Source organism: Engystomops pustulosus, chromosome 3, assembly GCF_040894005.1.
Source record: "Engystomops pustulosus chromosome 3, aEngPut4.maternal, whole genome shotgun sequence".
Lineage (NCBI taxonomy): Eukaryota > Metazoa > Chordata > Amphibia > Anura > Leptodactylidae > Engystomops > Engystomops pustulosus.
In genome coordinates this window covers 44,656,107-44,673,884 of record NC_092413.1, presented here as the reverse complement: position 1 = coordinate 44,673,884, position 17,778 = coordinate 44,656,107, and the positions used below count along the sequence as shown (strand labels likewise).

The 17,778-nt window shown below is 39.6% G+C and overlaps 1 protein-coding gene across 2 annotated transcripts in view; it reads left to right on the top strand.

The window, feature by feature from the left end:
* The window catches only part of CFAP61 (cilia and flagella associated protein 61), a 228,145-nt gene that overhangs the window by 171,165 nt on the left and 39,202 nt on the right, over nucleotides 1-17,778 (top strand). Inside the window, exons 25-26 of one of the 2 annotated variants that reach the window (XM_072140628.1) lie at nucleotides 2,045-2,250; nucleotides 2,333-2,404. In XM_072140628.1, the coding sequence (XP_071996729.1) occupies nucleotides 2,045-2,250; nucleotides 2,333-2,366 (240 nt within the window). In that variant the 3' untranslated portion in view covers nucleotides 2,367-2,404. Of the gene's footprint in view, nucleotides 1-2,044; nucleotides 2,251-2,332; nucleotides 2,405-17,778 lie in introns of those variants that run through there. The other variant, XM_072140627.1, reaches the window with a different exon arrangement.

Below are 17,778 nucleotides of genomic sequence, written 5' to 3'. Positions count from 1 at the left end.
TAAGGAATTTCACAAAAAAACAAACACACCAATGAAGCTTGCAATTATTTGCTAAGAAGGCAATAGATATTACCTCACATTCCCTTGTGCACCAAAATTTCATGAGGTCTTTGTTCACTTTTCATTATTGTAAAATACAGCAAGTTAAAAACAGTGAAAAGTGTTAAGCTCGCAACCCACGTCAAGGGGCCTCATCTCTTGCAAGTCCCTACACTAACTACCAAAATAACAAATGCAAAAATAAAAAAAACTAAACTAGCTAATAGCATCCACCTGTCAGGCAATGGCACCATCTAAGGAAACGAAGTAGGAGGCATACTGCTCCGATCCTGGTCGTCCTTGGAGAGTGTGGTCCATGGGGATGGTAACCTGCCTATTCCGGCTTGGTCTGTAGGTGTTACATGGCAGGTGGATGGTAACCTGCCTCTTCCCACTTGGTCTTTGATGTTATATGACAGGTGGACGGTAACCTGCTTCTTTAGGCTTGATGATCCGGAGCCTACATGGCAGGTGGATGGTATCAATCTGCCTCTTGTGATTTGCTGTACAAGTCCAGAATTTTGTCTAGGGGGATCTTGTCAGCATGTGTATCAACCATGTCTTTGGAGTAACGGAGGCAGAGAATCACACAGATGACTATGGCCACGAAGACAAATATCACTATCTGCTTCATAGTTGATAGAACCTCCTCCAGTCCGCTCTTTTTAGGAGGGGGGGGAGGCGGCCTGTTCTGGATGTTAAATAGGCGGAGGTCTCTTACACGCTGTTGGGGTGTTGTTATTATCCCATGGTGAGCGGCTAGTCTTTGCTTGATCCTGTTTCTGAGGGCGTTCCGGTTATAGATGTATTCTGCCGCGCGCTGGTTACCCAGATCAGGATCCAAGATGACTTTGTAGCGATGAAAGGGCCCGCCGTCAGGTTCATCTGTGGTAGCAAGATGAGGACTATCTGCCTGCTCATCCATCAGGGGTCTTGGATATGGTCTTGCTTCCAGATGACCCAAGAGGATCAGGCAGAGCAGTAATAAAAGGCATGTGCCGCTCATTGTATGCAGAGGTGCGTACAATGTTGGGGCACTGGGTGAAGAACAAGGTTCTGTAGACTGTGAAGTCGCAGAGAGAGCGCTGGACACTGTTACTCCGAGAGAAGTCAGTGAACAACTGAGAAAATGTCACAGCGTGTCCTTATTTATAGGCGGCCGCTTCTGTGACATCATCGATGACATCACAATGGATTATGCAAATTAGGCAGTGTGGAACTAACAGGCTTCCTAGAATGATCTGCTGCTTGTTCTGTGACATCACAATGGATTATGCAAATTATGGAACTAGGGTAATTTTTATTTCAGCTCAGCTATAAAAACTGAAAGGATTCTTTATGATTTAATCAAATACAATAAGTTAAAAGATGCTTACTGTCTTTTTTTTTTTAACACCATGACCCCCTGCATGATTGCCACCAGTATTTGTATGTCCTGTTTATCAATACAGTGAGCACATAGCTTTAATATAAACTTTTTGCTGTTCTCTAACAAGGAGCTTAACACATTCCGGGCCCCCAACGAACCTACCTAAACTCTTGTGGAGGGTGGGCATTATTTAAATTTTTGCCTCAGCCAGCAAAAAGCCTCGAATCGGCCCTGGTCTCGGTCCTTGCAGCAATTCATCAGTATTTTGGCAGCAGCCACTAGGAAAGTATCTTGCAAGGTAAAAACCCAGACATACTTTGGCAGGTTGGAAGGGGTGTAAGCAACTCATGGGCTGAGCCTTGTCCTTTTATCAGAGGTTATTTCTATAATTCGACATTTTATTTCCATTTTCTACCGGGAGATGTGTGGGATAAGGCCAGATTGGAGACAGAGCAGTTGGGGGGGGGGACTCCTGCAGCCAGTTGTCTTGTACTGTTAAAAAGATAAGCGGGAGAAGATCATAAATGATCCTAATCAGACTGCTATAGCAATGGAAAACCCTTTAATTTGCCTTATTTCTTCAGATTATTATTATTAATATTTTACAATACTGTACTTTTTACTTTGACATTTCAGGGACAGGAAATCATAACTGGAAAAGCCCTTAATGGCGATTACTTCCGGCTGCACATCAATCAGTATAGTATGGTAGAAGCTATAAGCTGCTTATCTCTCAAGCCTTTCCCTGCATCCAATCTCATATGCCTATATGGACAGCATGAACGTCTGCTGAATAACCTGTGCTCTCGTTTTAAAGAAGGACTTATCCAAGACCTCTACAGGTGAGGACTCAAACCAAACTCTATTATTATTCGTTGTAGTACCATACATGCCAGTCATTCATTACTTTCCATATGTATACAGGGATGAATTCAGATATGTCATATCAGTTTCATAGGAAAAAGTGAAAAGATGGTAAATATCAGTACCTCACCTACCATTAAAATCAAGCATGATAACCCAGAGTGATCTATTCATAGATCCAGGCACCATGACTGTGGTAGTCTTCTCATATTTGTTATCCATGCCCTCCTTCATTCTAAAATCAAGCACTATGGTTGGGTGGTAGCCTGGGGCCCAAGCCTATGGCCACCCAAACCACAAACCAAATATTATACCCAGAAGGATTTTCTTCCATGAAATTCTTGTTTTTTCCAATATACACATGAGCAATTTCAGGACCTTTGAAGGTCTTCCAAAGGGGCTAAAACCGCAGACTGAAAGCAGGCAAGAAGGACACATCCTCCATTCCCCAAGAAGCTTGATTGTAGTACCATATGTAAGAAGTGAATTACAGACTTATAAGGGGCTATAATACTCACACCGCCCAGGGCCTATGGCGGTCTTAACCACTCCTGTCTTCTATATAGAAATAACAACAATAATCATCTTTTTAAATTATGCTAATGATAATCTGACCAGAATACCATAGCTGGAGTGAAAGCGGATTTACACATACGAAAAATGGAAGTACCAATGCTGAAGAAGTGGTCTTATGTCTCGTAAGAATGAATAGGAATAATGAAACAAAGAATGAATGGATGAAAAACATAATACTGCCCTTACACCTTAGAGAGCTGTAGATCTCCCTCATGCAGTTGTATGCTTATTGAATGATCCAGCATTCTATATGGGGATTGGCAGCTATACCACTAACACATTCCTCTCCAAGATAAAACCAAAGCTTTTTGATCAAGTTAATACACAGAATATCTGAAAAAAAACATGGTCTGGTAAAAGTTAGATCAAGAAAATGGAGAACCAGAAAATGAGAAAGATGTAGAAAGCAGAACAAGAGCAGGGAGTGGCCCTGATATAAAAGTGAGCAGTAACACAGCAGCAACAAATAGGGTAATACGTTTTCTGGATCCTTGATATAAGACCTCCACATGTGGATCTATCCATGAGAATGACATAAAACATTATGGATTAGCAGTCTTTTCTTAAGTCTCTGTGGATATATACAATATTACTAAGGAAAGCTAAGTATGTAGATAAGGCTTATAGTTGTGCCATTCTCTTTACATCAGCTGGTCCAGGATCCAGTAATAATAGAATAATCTGTAGTGATATTCATTGATTTTCCATATAAAATAAAGACTGAGACACAGATTAAAATATGCAACATTAGTCAATGTAATATACACCAGAAACCTCTCCAAAGATTAACCTCAAACTTGTACAGATCAGCCTTAGATCAAATTCTCCCCAGGAACATGAACTTTGTCCATACTCCAGAGACAACAGGGACCTAGAGTCTCCTGTATGGCTCTCTATACCGAGACGATTCATAGAACGCAACATTTCCTATGCTGATATGATTCCCATTTCTCTGCAAAGTTTCTAGAGATACATTGGGACACATGTATCATAGTTTTTCACTGACACTTTTTCAAGTTTTCTGGAGTTTGCCTACTTAATCTTTGCAATGTATATTAGGTTTTTTCCTTGTGATACATGTGATGAGTTGCCTGTTTAGTCCCACTTTTGTGACACTTTTGTGGTGTGCAACTTTTTTTAAACAGTAGTAAGTCTGGGTCTCTCATGCTCTGTTCTGGGACTTATTAGCTTCAAGAATGGGGCAATTTCAGAGCCTAAAAGTCGCACATGGTGAACAAACATCTGGGCTTCAAAGATAAATACGGCTACTGCACTAAATCCATGAGGCAGATAACTTTGGTACGCTGCTTGATTCTGCGCCTAAAAAAGTTTATAAAATTGCGAAAAGTCTCACAAAAAGAAGAGGAAAGCAATATGAGTGATACATGTCCCCCATTGATTTCTTGTTTGAGTTGAAAGATGTGAGTTAAAGGTTGAAGTCATTTGAATTTCCATTTTGTCCTGAATGCATCATGGATAAAAGCATCTAGTGCGCTGCAGAGAACAGATTTACAGGAATCAAGGATCTGCAGACTTCAGTTTCTCAAGGGAAAGGACAGCCATCTAGTATCTGCTGATGTCCACCGGTGTCTGCTTCCTATAAGCTGTATGATAACAGTGATTGAGGCCATTAGGGGCCATGCACCGGTTGTGGCTGCGGCATGTTTTCTAAGCATGATTTTGGTAAATCTGATTTATTAGCTTACAAAATGTGCCGTCATTGGCCATCCCATATGAAAAGTGGGGACTCAAGTCGTATTTTAAAACTCAAATTTGTGGGTGCACCATTACTGTATATATTATCACTACTCAAGGTGATGTCCCGTTTGGGGTGAGGCTTACCTCCAGGTGAAGCTCCAGCCAGACAAAACGTATCCTCAGGATTTTTCAGGGGAAAAGAATCATCCATCTAGTAATCATGTAGGGCTGTCTACATAACATTATAAAGGAGATTGTATTTATGCAGAATTGTCCACGTTTTTTTTAAATATATTTAGCAAATGGGCAGAAGTTTTGCACATATTTACAACTTCTCTTGTCTTTATCTATGTCTATATTTATACTTAGAAGCGACAGTGAATGTAGGGAATATTACTAACGAAATCTCCAATAATGGACCAAGAGCCGTCTAAATGTGAGGTGCAGTAAGCAGAAACATGGCAACTTTACTGACTTTTTTAAAGGATTTCACCGAATGAGGACTACTCATTACAGCTGTAATAGACAATAGGCCTGTGGATACAAAGTTCCTCTTCACCATTTTGACTTTTTTTCCACTGCTTCTTGTAGTTTAGGAAACTGACTGTAGTGAGCGCAGTAGTTGGCCATAGATAAATAGAGGAAATAAGTGGTTAAAGGGAACCTGTCATCAGAAATTGGCATAATAAACCACTAGCAGTATGTGGTTAAGCAGCTGAACAGCTTCTAGATCATGTTAGTGTGGGAAACCTCAATGCGACTATTTTGCGCCAAAAAACCCCAGGAAAACCAATGATACATACCCCCCAAGTGTGAATGTGTAGGAATAAACTGGAAGGAATATCCATTTACCTATTCTATTTAAGGTGTAGGGTCAGCTTCATATATAGGAAACTTCTAGATGTAGAGATTTTCTTATTGTTTAAAGACCTTATGCACTGGCATGGCTCCATTTTAGTCTAACCCTAAATGCTATCTGATGGGGGGGGGGGGGGGTGAACTGTCTCTTTACCGCTCCATGGATACATACCATGTTGTGTTCGGAAAGGCTTTATCAACTAAAATCGAGTCTGGAGCTAAGTGGCATAAGGTAGAAGAAAACACTTTGAAATCATTTTATGTTTCTAAGAAATCTTTAACAAAGAGCTGGAAAAAAAAACCAAAAGGACGTTTTTGTCCAAGACTCTCTTTTGTGGTCACCAGTGTCATCATCCCGAACCTCCCTAGGACAAGGATTGTAAGTGCTACTTACAAGTCAATAGCTAGACGTGATAACATGCATTACCCAGCTACTCATGTACTCGTCTCTCCTGGCAGTCAAGCACGCTGACCTTCTGGGAAGCAGTAATGCTTCAAAGCATTTTGAAACAAACACTAACATGAGCAGGAGAAGAAAGATAAAAGGAGCTCCAGAGATGTTCATTTGAAATATGAATAAATAGGTGACATTGTTCTACTGTCATTCTGCGCTGTAGTGCTCTTCCATAGGTCTGCATGCCTCGTGATATATGTTTCAGTAGATATTAACTCTTAGAACATTAGGAATGGATAATGAATAGAGGGAAGCACTTCAAGGAAAAAAAAGATAATACTGTATGTATTATATAAAACACAATTTTATCCATGAGTGGTGATTGCTGAAAATGCCTTTCAATGTTCATACATGCATTATGGTAGTAGCTTTTCATAGTGATACAAAGTATTTTCTTCAAGCACAATAAATAGGAATACATAGATACAGGGATTCTATGTCATATAAACCAGGGCTGTATGGTTATATTGAGAGCTATATTATACAGTACATTCATCTTCTATATACTTTTATGTACACCCATTGCAGTTCTATTTATATAATACAATTTGATATTATGTAGATTCAAATGTATCACTGATCTGTTTGTGATACTTCAGGACAAGCCCGGCCACTGCAAGGAGATAGGCACTACACCCATAGTGTCAACCCATCGAAATGCACTATACCACAAAAGAAAAAGAAGATGAACATGAAGGAAAAATAGATGCGATACATCAAATAGTTTATTTAACCCCTTCCCGCCAAGGCCCTTTTCATTTTTGCGTTTCCATTTTTTTACTCTCCACCTTCAAAAATCTGTAACTTTTTGATTTTCCATATAAGAGCTGTATAAGGGCTTGTTTTCTGCATAACAAATTACACATCATAGTGATGGTATAAATTATTCCATGCCATGTACAGGCGGTCGCTTACTTAAAGGACACCTGTCATCAGGTCTCTGTCACTAGTCCTGTCACTACTACCTGTTGGAGCAGCTCACAAGGATCCCATCCCAGCCTTTATCTAGTTATTTCATACATTATTCATTGTAAAATCATCTATTCTTTATCATGTAAATGAGGCTGGTCACATGGTCAGAGGCAGTGATGTCACCCCTGTTTTCCCTCCCCTCTCCTCCCCCTGCTCAGGTCTGTGTGTAATGTATAGTAAAGCATGGCTAGTGTGTGTATGTCATCTGCTGACATGCTGCATCCTCCTAATATACAGGTGAGAGACACAGATATCAGCTACACATGAATCTGACATGTTCTGCTGTAACATGGCTGCCTGGAGCTGCTGTATCTCTCCTATACACACACACATACATGCACACACAGGCTGCAGGGGGCGTGGCCACCAGCACCAGGAAGCACAGCATTATACAGCCTCACATCATTATACAGGCTGTCAGTCATGCACTGGGGGTGTGGCTGTACCTCCCACTCATGAATAGAGTGGACAGCTTGAATATGCTAATGCTTCATTGGACATTTCACAGGTCATTTGCATACAGCTTTAGGACCTCATTGCTTAGGTTTACAGGCATGTAGAGGGACAATGAAGGGATAGAGACAATGCTCTCTAATGTCAGTTTATGAAAATATATTTAGTTTAGGGGGGTTATTTTGCATGACGGGTTCTCTTTAAGGACACCCGACTTACTGACGACCCATAGTTAAAGACGGACCCCTCTGCCACCTTTGACTTCTGGTGAAGCTCTCTGGATGCTTTAGCATAGTCCCAGACTGTGATGATCAGCTGTAAGGTGTCTGTAATGAAGCTTTATTAATAATCCTTGGTCCAATTACAGCAAAAAATTTTGAAACTCCAATTGTCACTGGGGCAAAAATATTTTTTGTCTGGATCTACCATTATAAAATATACAGTTTCGATTTACATGCAAATTCAACTTAAGAACATACCTACAGACCCTATCTTGTATGTAACCCAGGGACTGCCTGTACTAGGAAGCAAGAAAAATTTCCAAATGGAGTGAAAATGGTGAAAAAATGCATTTGCGCCATCTTCTTGTGGGCTTGGATTTTACAGCTTTCACTCTGCGTTCCAAATGACATGTCTACTTCATTCTTTGAGTTGGTGCGATCATGGGAATATCAAATTTGTATAGGTTTTATAATGTTTTCATACATTTGCAAAAATGAAAACCTCCTGTACAAAAAAGAAATTCATTTTGCCATCTTCTGGCGCTAATAAATTTTTACATGCTTTGGGGTACAGAGCTGTGGGTGTTGTCATTTTTGTGCCTTTTGATGACGTTTTCAATGCTACCATTTTTAGCACAGTATGGCCTTTTGATCACTTTTTATCAATTTTTTTATATTTTTCAAAATGGCAAAAAAAGTGGTATATTTGACTTTGGGTGCTATTTTCCTTTACGGGGTTAAATTCTGGAAATAACAGTTATTATATTTTGATAGATAGGACATTTTGGGACGGGACGATACCTAACATGTTTATGATTTTTACAGTTTTTTTTAATTTACTGGATCTATATACAGCTAACAGGAAGGTATACAGATCTGACCATAGCAACAGAAATCTGAGAAGGAGCAGGCTATACTGAGTGAATGGATTCAAATGCCTTTACAAGGGAAACTATTACCAGAAGGTGAAATAAAACATTGCAGCATAGATACACTATACTCGGCCTACAGCATAACCAGAAAAAAATTAATATGGCACTTAGCCTTTAAATGATTTTTGTTCACATTCTATAGAAAGCTTTATTGGTTACTTTTTATGGATAAAAACAGGTCCATGGTCATGTGACATCACACAGGTACCTGGCTAGATATTATAACAGCACAGTCAAGGCCCTTGCTGTACAACTTAACAGGAACCAGTCTGCAGAGATTGACTTAAGAAACACTACCATATAGTAGGGGAACAAGTTAACACCTTCCAGATCATGTTTGCTTCGGGGCCCAATCTCACTTTTTCCTTGTGTTAAATGGTTTTATTTTCAGAGATCTTTTTGAGACATTTGCTACAGATCTCTCAAAAATGTGGCACAAATGTCTCAAGTCACTTCTTTACATTTTCTAAGTTTTCCTTACGTATGGTTTCATCTGGAGTTTTAGTGTCAAATGCAACATTTAGCACATCTGGAATAGAAGATAAATGTCGAAAAACAATTGTCCGGCGGACTTCAGTGCACAATGTCCCCAAAAGCTGCAAAAATGCACCTAAAAATATCTAAAAAAAAAAAAGACAGGAATAAAAATAAAGATAAATGAACCCCATGGAGTTGGAGAGTTCTAGCTCTGCTTAACTCAGAATGCCCCCTCTGCTGTGATCAAGATAATTCACCAGACATCAGGAGAGGTACTGATGTTCCTGGATGCCGGAAACCTGATATAAAAAGAAACAGTAAAAATCCTAAACATGTTAGGTATTTTGCAATGTATAAATTTTTTTATAAAAAGTGATCAAAAGGTCGTACAGTCCTCAAAATGGTAGCAAAGAAAACATAAGCTCTGTACAGTTAAGTATGAGAAAGTTATTAGCGCCAGAAGATGGCAAAATGAAGATTCCAACTTTATATAGGTTTCATTCGGTTTTAATAGGTTTTAAAAAATTAAAACCTCTTGTAAAATAAAAAAAACTTAATTTTGTCATGTTTTGATGTTAATAACTCCTATGTTGACGTATGTAGCTGTTGCAGGGTATAATAACATTTTTACATTGATACCATATGTGGGACTATATGAGCTATTGATCACTTTTTTTTTACAATTAGTATGTCTTTCAAAATGGCAAAAATGGCCTTTTTGGGGGACAATTACTAAGGGCTTTGTGCACGTTGTTTTAAGTGTAAACTGCTTGCACAGGTATTTAATAAGTGTCCGCACCACAATTGTGTTTCATGCAACCGTTTTGTGACACAGCTGCACTAGGCACCATGCAAAACAAATTAGGGGGCGTCCCGGTGCTCAGTGGGTCCGTGATTTAAGATGAAAAGTCTGTTGGACGCGCTATGTTAAGGGTGCACCACAAAAAAGTTTGTGCACTCTGTCGGGCCAGTGCAGGGAAGCGACAGATTCAGGATTTCTGACACACCCAGCATTATACACAGGCAGAGCGTTTTTAGTGCAGTTTCCTACATTCTTAGCAAATGTGCCCCATTGTGTGCTATTATAGTATCGGGGATGGGCCTTGTATTATACTGAAAACACCAGTGCTGCTTTTCCACCGGTAAGCAGGGACTCCTGGCATCTTATTTCTTTATGATGCAAGTAGTTCTCTCCCCAGCACTGTGCTGGGTCCATGAAATCCAACCATCACATGGTCCATTTTTGATGGCCGAGCGCAGAGAAAGTATTATGGAAATATTTGCCTCGCAAATACTGCCGTGTGAAAAAACTATTTTCCATTCAAACTTCTTCCTTGGAGGAAATGAAAAACATTGAAATTGAACCCATTGGAGCATATTTATCAGGGCCTCTGCGCCATTGCTAACACTTGCTTATTGCTAACACTTGCGATTATTTACTCTAATCTGCCACGTTCACGCCAGTGGGGCGTGAAGGGGGGAGGGGCACAGCTGGCCGTGCGGAGGGCGCGGCCGGGAATGGGCCGGCATGAGGCGTTAATGTCCCCACACCTGTGCACTTGCTCCAGCCAGCAACTTTTCACATGTGAAAATTCACCCGCTGTGTCTAATTGTACGCCAGGCATGGCCTGTCGTAGAAATAAAAGCTGTGCAAGTCCCCGCCTGATACATCAAGAGGCTTCAGCACTGGCGTATGATAAATATCCCCCATTATGTCTAATAGGTATCCTGTGGCTCTTCTATTCCATAGGCCTGACTATGTTCCTCATGTATGTTCCACATGGAAGAGACATCTGTATTCTCTTAAACTTAGAACTTCTTCCTCCGGCCACTCTTGAATGAAGGACCTTGAAATTGAAACCATTATGTGTAATTGGTATCTTGTGGCTCTCCTATACCATAGACCTTACTGTGTCCCTCATGTATGTTCTACATGGAAGACACATCTGTGTTCCCTAACAAGGAAAGGCAAATATCAAGGGTTGTTTGTTGAAGATAACCTTTTCGTAAATGGTAATCCTTAGTATATTTGTCCTTTCATTTTCCTTTTGCTTTTTGTTGTCTTGTCCTTTGTTGGCCAAGAACTTCATAACATCAGATAAGTGATGATATCACTTGTATCCAAAGTACATTTAAGCCATTTAGCTCTTCCACAACCATCATTTTTATACTATGCGATATTCATTAGCTTCCATTTGTAATCCTATAGCAAAATAGATAATTGTAGCAGAAAATAACATTTCATTTGTATTGAAAAGAACATTGTCTACTGAAAGAATGAGGCTTGTATTCAAGGGAAGTAATTGAGGCAGGATTCGGATATAAAATGGGCCTATCTGTACTCTTCAATCCATGCCACTTGTGCTCACATTAACTGCTCATAATCTTACAGCGCTGCTTTCCTTAGGCGGGCCGCGCTCCATGGCTCGGATTCATAGGCAAGCATCGGCACTGCTAATGCTTTAACCCCAATGGCCTTTTCACTTAGACCCAATTTATGTGGGACATTGTTTGCATCAGGCTAAAAGTGATTAAATAATTATTGCAATTTTAATGAGATGCCAAGATGAAATTGCATGTGTAATGAGATAATTATAATAAATGCCAAACCGATAATAGGTAATAGAGACATTAGGGCAGGAGAATGAGTGCGGATCCTTTATAATAAGTAGGTTTTTTTTTACCCTGAGAACTGAGTAAAAGATATGAATGTGTTTCACAAAGAGATTTTACACAATAACAATTACCAATCAGATTATGCTAAATGTGGGACGCATGTTGCATACGTAATGAGCTCGGCCTGAAAACTACATTGGGGGAAAAAAAATTGACTGCTTCTGGAATGTACCGGGGATAAATAGGTTCACAATTACATAAAAGCTGGATCATTTTGTTCTTATTGTTCATCCCCTTGTAATAGTTTTTTTTTTCATCCAGCAAAAGACCGGGAAATGGGAACGGCTACAGTATTGACTGGGGAGCTGAGTGGGACTAATGCAGCTCTGTACAGTGCACAGTCTAATTAGCGGTAAATAGGTGTATGAGGCCGGCAGCAGAATAGCAGAGGAGGAATACGAGCAGGCAAACAAGAGATCTAGCATGTGTCTTTTGTCCTGGAATTAAATGGCAACCACACTTCAAAACTACTAATTCCATCTCTGAACTAAATCAATAAAAATCGCTGGACAACTTAAGATGATTTCAGTAGGTTTTCTATTTCATTTCCTCTCAATATTGCAGAACGGAGAGAAGACCTTATGGTTCATTCTAAATAGGTCACATACGTGTTCTGTTAAAATAACAAAATCAAAAAAGGGATAAAACGGATTTTTGAAATAATAATATATAAAATAAGCATTTACAAGCAGCAACATTTAAAAAAAAAACTTGCTTATATTGTTTCAAATATTGATTTCCATTTAGGGCTTTATATAGTGGCCAGTGATAGGAAAAATAAATGAGAACATTAGACGATGTGAACGAATCATATGAAATTGTTTCACTTTCCTCATCAAAGGGAATCAAAGTGTCTAATTGTCGTAACCAAAATTAACCCCGTTGGAGGGACAGAATGTGAAGGTGGTTTTTTTGATTTTATATGATATGTTTTGTCAAAATATTTTTCTATCTACTTATCTAAAAAGTAAGCAGCAGCACCCCAAGCTGGATTTATACCAGTGCTACATTCAGCCTCCATCACCGAAGCCTTTCATGAAGCCACCTGTTCTCACCACCTTGGACTACCGTCTATTTTTGTATTATATTTTGATTGGATGTGGAGTTTTTGCCATACTCTGACAGCAGGCACCTTTTCTCTTGTATTTATCGGACAGTGCTCTAGTGCATTGTATATATCTATCTGCCTAGGAATAGGAGCACTACAGGTCCAATGTAAAATTAAGGAGAGACTTTATTCCAGGAGCAGCAATGCTTCGATGTCTGCACACCTTTGTCATACTGACACTCATGGAAAAGTATCCAATTAATTCTGTATTGGACTTAGAGTTTTGCCTTATTTTCTATTCCTACTACCAAGAGGTCAGTACCGGAATCTGTCGGCTTTGCACCCCACGGGCCCCCATTTTAGTGTTTTCACTGTGCTGCCTTGGAAATTCTCCATCTATCTAATGACTGTCGGGGTCACTCCACCTCTAGATAACATCCACTTGACTAACTACTCCTACATTTCTACGCGGAAAATCAATGCACTGCACATCAAACACTTAGCAGAATGTGAATATGATTCATCATTGTTATTACATGTAATATGCAACTATTATACAGTGAAAGAAATAATTATTTGATCCCTGGCTGATTTTGTAAGTTTGGCCCCTGACAAAGACATAAACAGTCTAGCATTGAGAGATGGAATATCAAAAATAAATTCCAGAATATCACATTGTATAAATAATATAAATTTATTAGCATTTTCCAGTGAGAAATAAGTATTTCCTCCTCTACAAACCATTAAGGGTTCTGGCTCCTACAGACCAGTTATTTGCTCCTAATCTACTTGTTACCCACATTACCAACAGGGTCTTATATAGTCACCTGTATAATAGATTGAGGTCCACAGACTCAATCAGTCAGACTGTAACCTCGATATCATAGGCAAGACCAAAGAGCTGTCTAAGGATGTCAGGGACAAGATAATAGACCTGCACTGGAATGGGCTATAAAACCAGAAGATGCTGGGTGAGAAGGAGAGAACTGAGGGTGCAATAGCAATAAAATGGAAGAAATACAAAAAAACATCAATCTAGGGCACCAGGCAAAATCTCACCTTGTGGGGTATCTTTGATCATGAGGAAGGTGAGAAATCACCTTCTTGTAATTCTTGTGGGGATCTTGTTAATGAGCTCAAGGCAGCTGTGACCTCAGTCACCAAGAAAACCATTGGTAACATATTATGCCATAGTGGTGCCTGCAAGGTCCCCCTGCTAAAATTTATATAAATTTATATAATTTATACACATTTTCTGTGATTTTCTGAGTTTTATTTTTGATATTTTATCTAAAACTTTATAATGGGAAGAGCAAATACAAACTGCAGAGATATTTATCAGAGCTTCTATACCAGAAAAGTGGCTAGAAGTGATCCGACAGCACTTGCAAGTAATTCCTCCTTTATGCAGCTACACGCCAAGGGGGTGTGGAGGGGCGTAAAGCGAAGGTCAGGACGGTGGCGTAGGGGGCCGACGCAGGGCGTTCCTGCTTTGCACCTGTACACAAGCAGCACCAAGCAAACTTTCAAAGGTGAGAGTTCGCATGCTATGGAATATTTCTATGAGAGGTAGGACCTGGCATAGAAAAAAACGCTGCAGGAAGGCTGGAGCCTGTTGATGTTTCGGGCTGTAGAGGCCGTGACGTTATCATACGCTAGTGTATGATAAATAACCCCCTGTATATTCAAAAAAACAACATAAAAGAAAGAATGTTTCCAGCTCCCTGCTTCCGGGGTTTGGGTTTTGTAGAAGTGTGCCACTGCACGGAACAAGGAAACAGAGGCAAAACATTAAAATAGATTTGCAAAGCGGTGGAAGAGTTTTGCACCAGAAAAAAAATTATTGCTAAAACTTCCCTTTTTTCGGTTGGCCTTGAGCCAGACCCTAGGATATGTCTGAAATTTGAGAAACTGTGGGTTAGATGGATAGATACGCCAGACCTGCCAAGTAGGGTGCTCCTGAATTAGAGTGAAACTCTACCGTCTGTCGGCCATAGGCCAGTGAATAGTGATCCTTGTGTTCTAAAATATGGATATGACTTACTTATATGTCCACCCGTGAGCACTGTCTTTCCCGTGCCGTATTCAGAACTGCACTATATATGCTTGTATATCCTACCATGTAGCGCTACCTGCACTGTTGGGGGGGGGGGGGTTGTGTATGTTTTATGTAAATTGAAGTTTGTTTTTTCTTTCCTGTCTTGTACCTATTATGTCAGAAAAAATGAAAACTGTTTAATATAAATATTTGATTTAAAAAAAACTTCACTTTTATTAACAATAACATGGATTGGCGCACACCACAAAGAGAAATCCTGCATGGATTAGTAAGTGCCCCTGGTTTATCATTCTGGATTTTAATGGAAGATTCGCCTTCATTAGCAATAGCTTAGATAAAAACTTGGGGGTGCAAATCAATACCGGATTTCTCTATGTTTTGTGCGCCAATCCATATTATTGTTAATAAAAGCAAAGTTTTAACAATATTTTTTTTTTTTCTGGTGCAAAACTCGTTTTTAATTTTGATGGTAAATTTCCATTTACCAGAATATTATGTAGGATAATAGTGATCACAGGCGCTCCACAGAGTGAGGGAAATGGAAGGGGTTCATGCAGAAAGAACAGAAAAAAATGTGATGATCACCTGTGCTGACTCAGGATTAAAGTTGGTTTGTCTATCATGCAAGGATGTATGTACTACACATGTGCGTTGGATTCAGGGGGTACAAGTTGGCTGTTGGATACGCTTGATAGCATAGAAGACACCTATATCCACCTGTCTATTAGGAAGAACCTAACACATTAGCCCTGTATGTGTAGAAGTGTACTAAACCAAAAGCCCAGATAACGATATACTGAAACTGGATGCCTTTGTACCTGTATATAAGACCAGACTGGTTCCTGCTGATCCTGCTTGTTGCTTCTATTAAGTTGCTTGTGTCAGGGTATCACATTCTTCCGATTTGTGGAAAGATCGCTAATTTGTTATGGGAGGACATAAAATGTGTCTCGCTATAACTGCAGGAGGCTGTATCGGCCAGTAGTAGAACCTCCTGTGTTGCCGCTCGAGTGACGTCACTTGAGTACGGAGACCAAAAAGGTCCAAAAAGTTTTTACACATTTCGAAAGCGTCGGCTTTCTTCATTGGGGAATAGAACAGAGTCATTGGACTTGCTTATATAGATTAATGTGTAACGCAGCACTTGTTAATCTATCCTTCATTTCTTCCATCTGGCCATGGGTTAAGAGGTACATTATAGTGAATATATGTACCTCTCTTTACTGATATATAATAGACTAATCTAATAATAAAAATTGCTCTCATTACGCTCATGTACATCTCAAATATATGTAAATATCTAAAAGTATGCTATTGCATAATATACACTATTAAAATTAGGCATATAGAAAATGATTATTTACTGAATAAGAACATAAAATATGATACAAGTGTATATACAAACGAGTATGGAACCTAAAATAGGGGTGTCTGTAGTGACAGGCAAAATCTGACTCATCTTTGCTCATTTTCACATGTCTTTGGAGGAGATTTTTTTTATAAGTATCCACAGACATTTTCTGCTCAGATCCAAGCCAAGCTCTCGCTTCTCAATGTTAGGTATGTTTTTATATTTTACTATTCCCTCTGGTATGATTGTGCCCGTAAAAAGAGTCATCTTACCACCTTTAACCTCCTTCCTGTGTTTGTCAATTTTATTGTAGTCACAGAAGACACTAGAACATATGGCGGTGTAATTCTTGGCTACATCCTTATTGCTCAAGGTCTGTTCAAAGCATTGCTTGGGACATGACAGGCTGCTGATGTTATCCTTAAATCCCAAATTAGTTTTTGTATTAATAATTTTCTAACAACCATTAAGTCTGATTTTAGAATCTGCTGAATGGAGTCATACACCGAAAAGAGGTCAAAATTACCATAAATCCAGCCAAGACATTGCCAAGAAAATGAGTTTTCCTTCTCCCGTGTGGTTAATATAGTGTAACCTTGCAAAAAGTCTCCAAGAAGCCGAATGATCCTCCTGTATGGAATATAAATGAGAGCGGGTATTAATCAGAAGATCAAGGCTTTATGATGACACCATTAGCCACAAGATTTAAGCAGCATTTGGCTCGGGGATTTGTAAATGGCAATAAAAGTCACATCATTTAATAAGCTAAGTACATTATGGGAGCAATAAAAAGAGATGATTTGCTTCAAGGGGGGCGAAGTTCTGTAGTGCAGGTTACGCTCAGCAAAAAGACACTATAAGAGTAACTAACTCCAATGTGGGATCATAATTCATATTTTATATTAAAGTTTTTTTAATGACACATATATCTTTCTATTCATAATTGCAGATTGTTTAACTCCTTGCCACCAATGGCCTTCTATGGCTTTCTGTTTCGATTTTTTCTTCCCTTCTTTTTTTTTAATTAGTCGTAAATAAGAGGGCTTGTTCTCAGCATAACACATTGTACTTCCTTGTGGCAGGTTCTTGTCCGCACTGTTTTTATGGATTTTACTTTGCAGACCAAAAGACACTGGCACAGTACTTTCTGGGGTGGTATGATGACAGGGATAAAAAATTTTAGAGGTTTTAATAGATTTTTTAAAATGAAAGAACATTTACCATTTGTTTTTATGCATTATGAACCAAACATACCTTGAGAATGTTGTAGCTACACTGATGCAGAAATATATCTTGTTTAATCCTGAGCTGAGTGGTTTTGCTGAAAAAACTATTCTAAAATTCAGGATAATGGGGGTCATTTACTAAGGGCCCGATTCGCGGTTCCCCGAATATTTCCGATTTGCGCCGATTTTCCCTGAATTGCCCCGGTATTTTGGCGCATGCGATCGGATTGTGGCGCATCGACGCTGGCATGCATGCGACGGAAATCAGGGGGGCGTGGCCGAACGAAAACCCGACGGATTCAGAAAAAACGCTGCATTTAAAAAAAATAAAAAGTGTCGCGGGACTCGCGCTTACCTTCAGCAGGAATAGGCAGGTGTACTTCAGTGCATTTCGGCGGCCTCGGGGAACTTCAGCGCAGCAGCGCCACCTGGTGGATGTCGGAGGAACTAATCCCGGATGGACCCGAATCCACCGCAGAGAACGCGCCGCTGGATCGCGAATGGA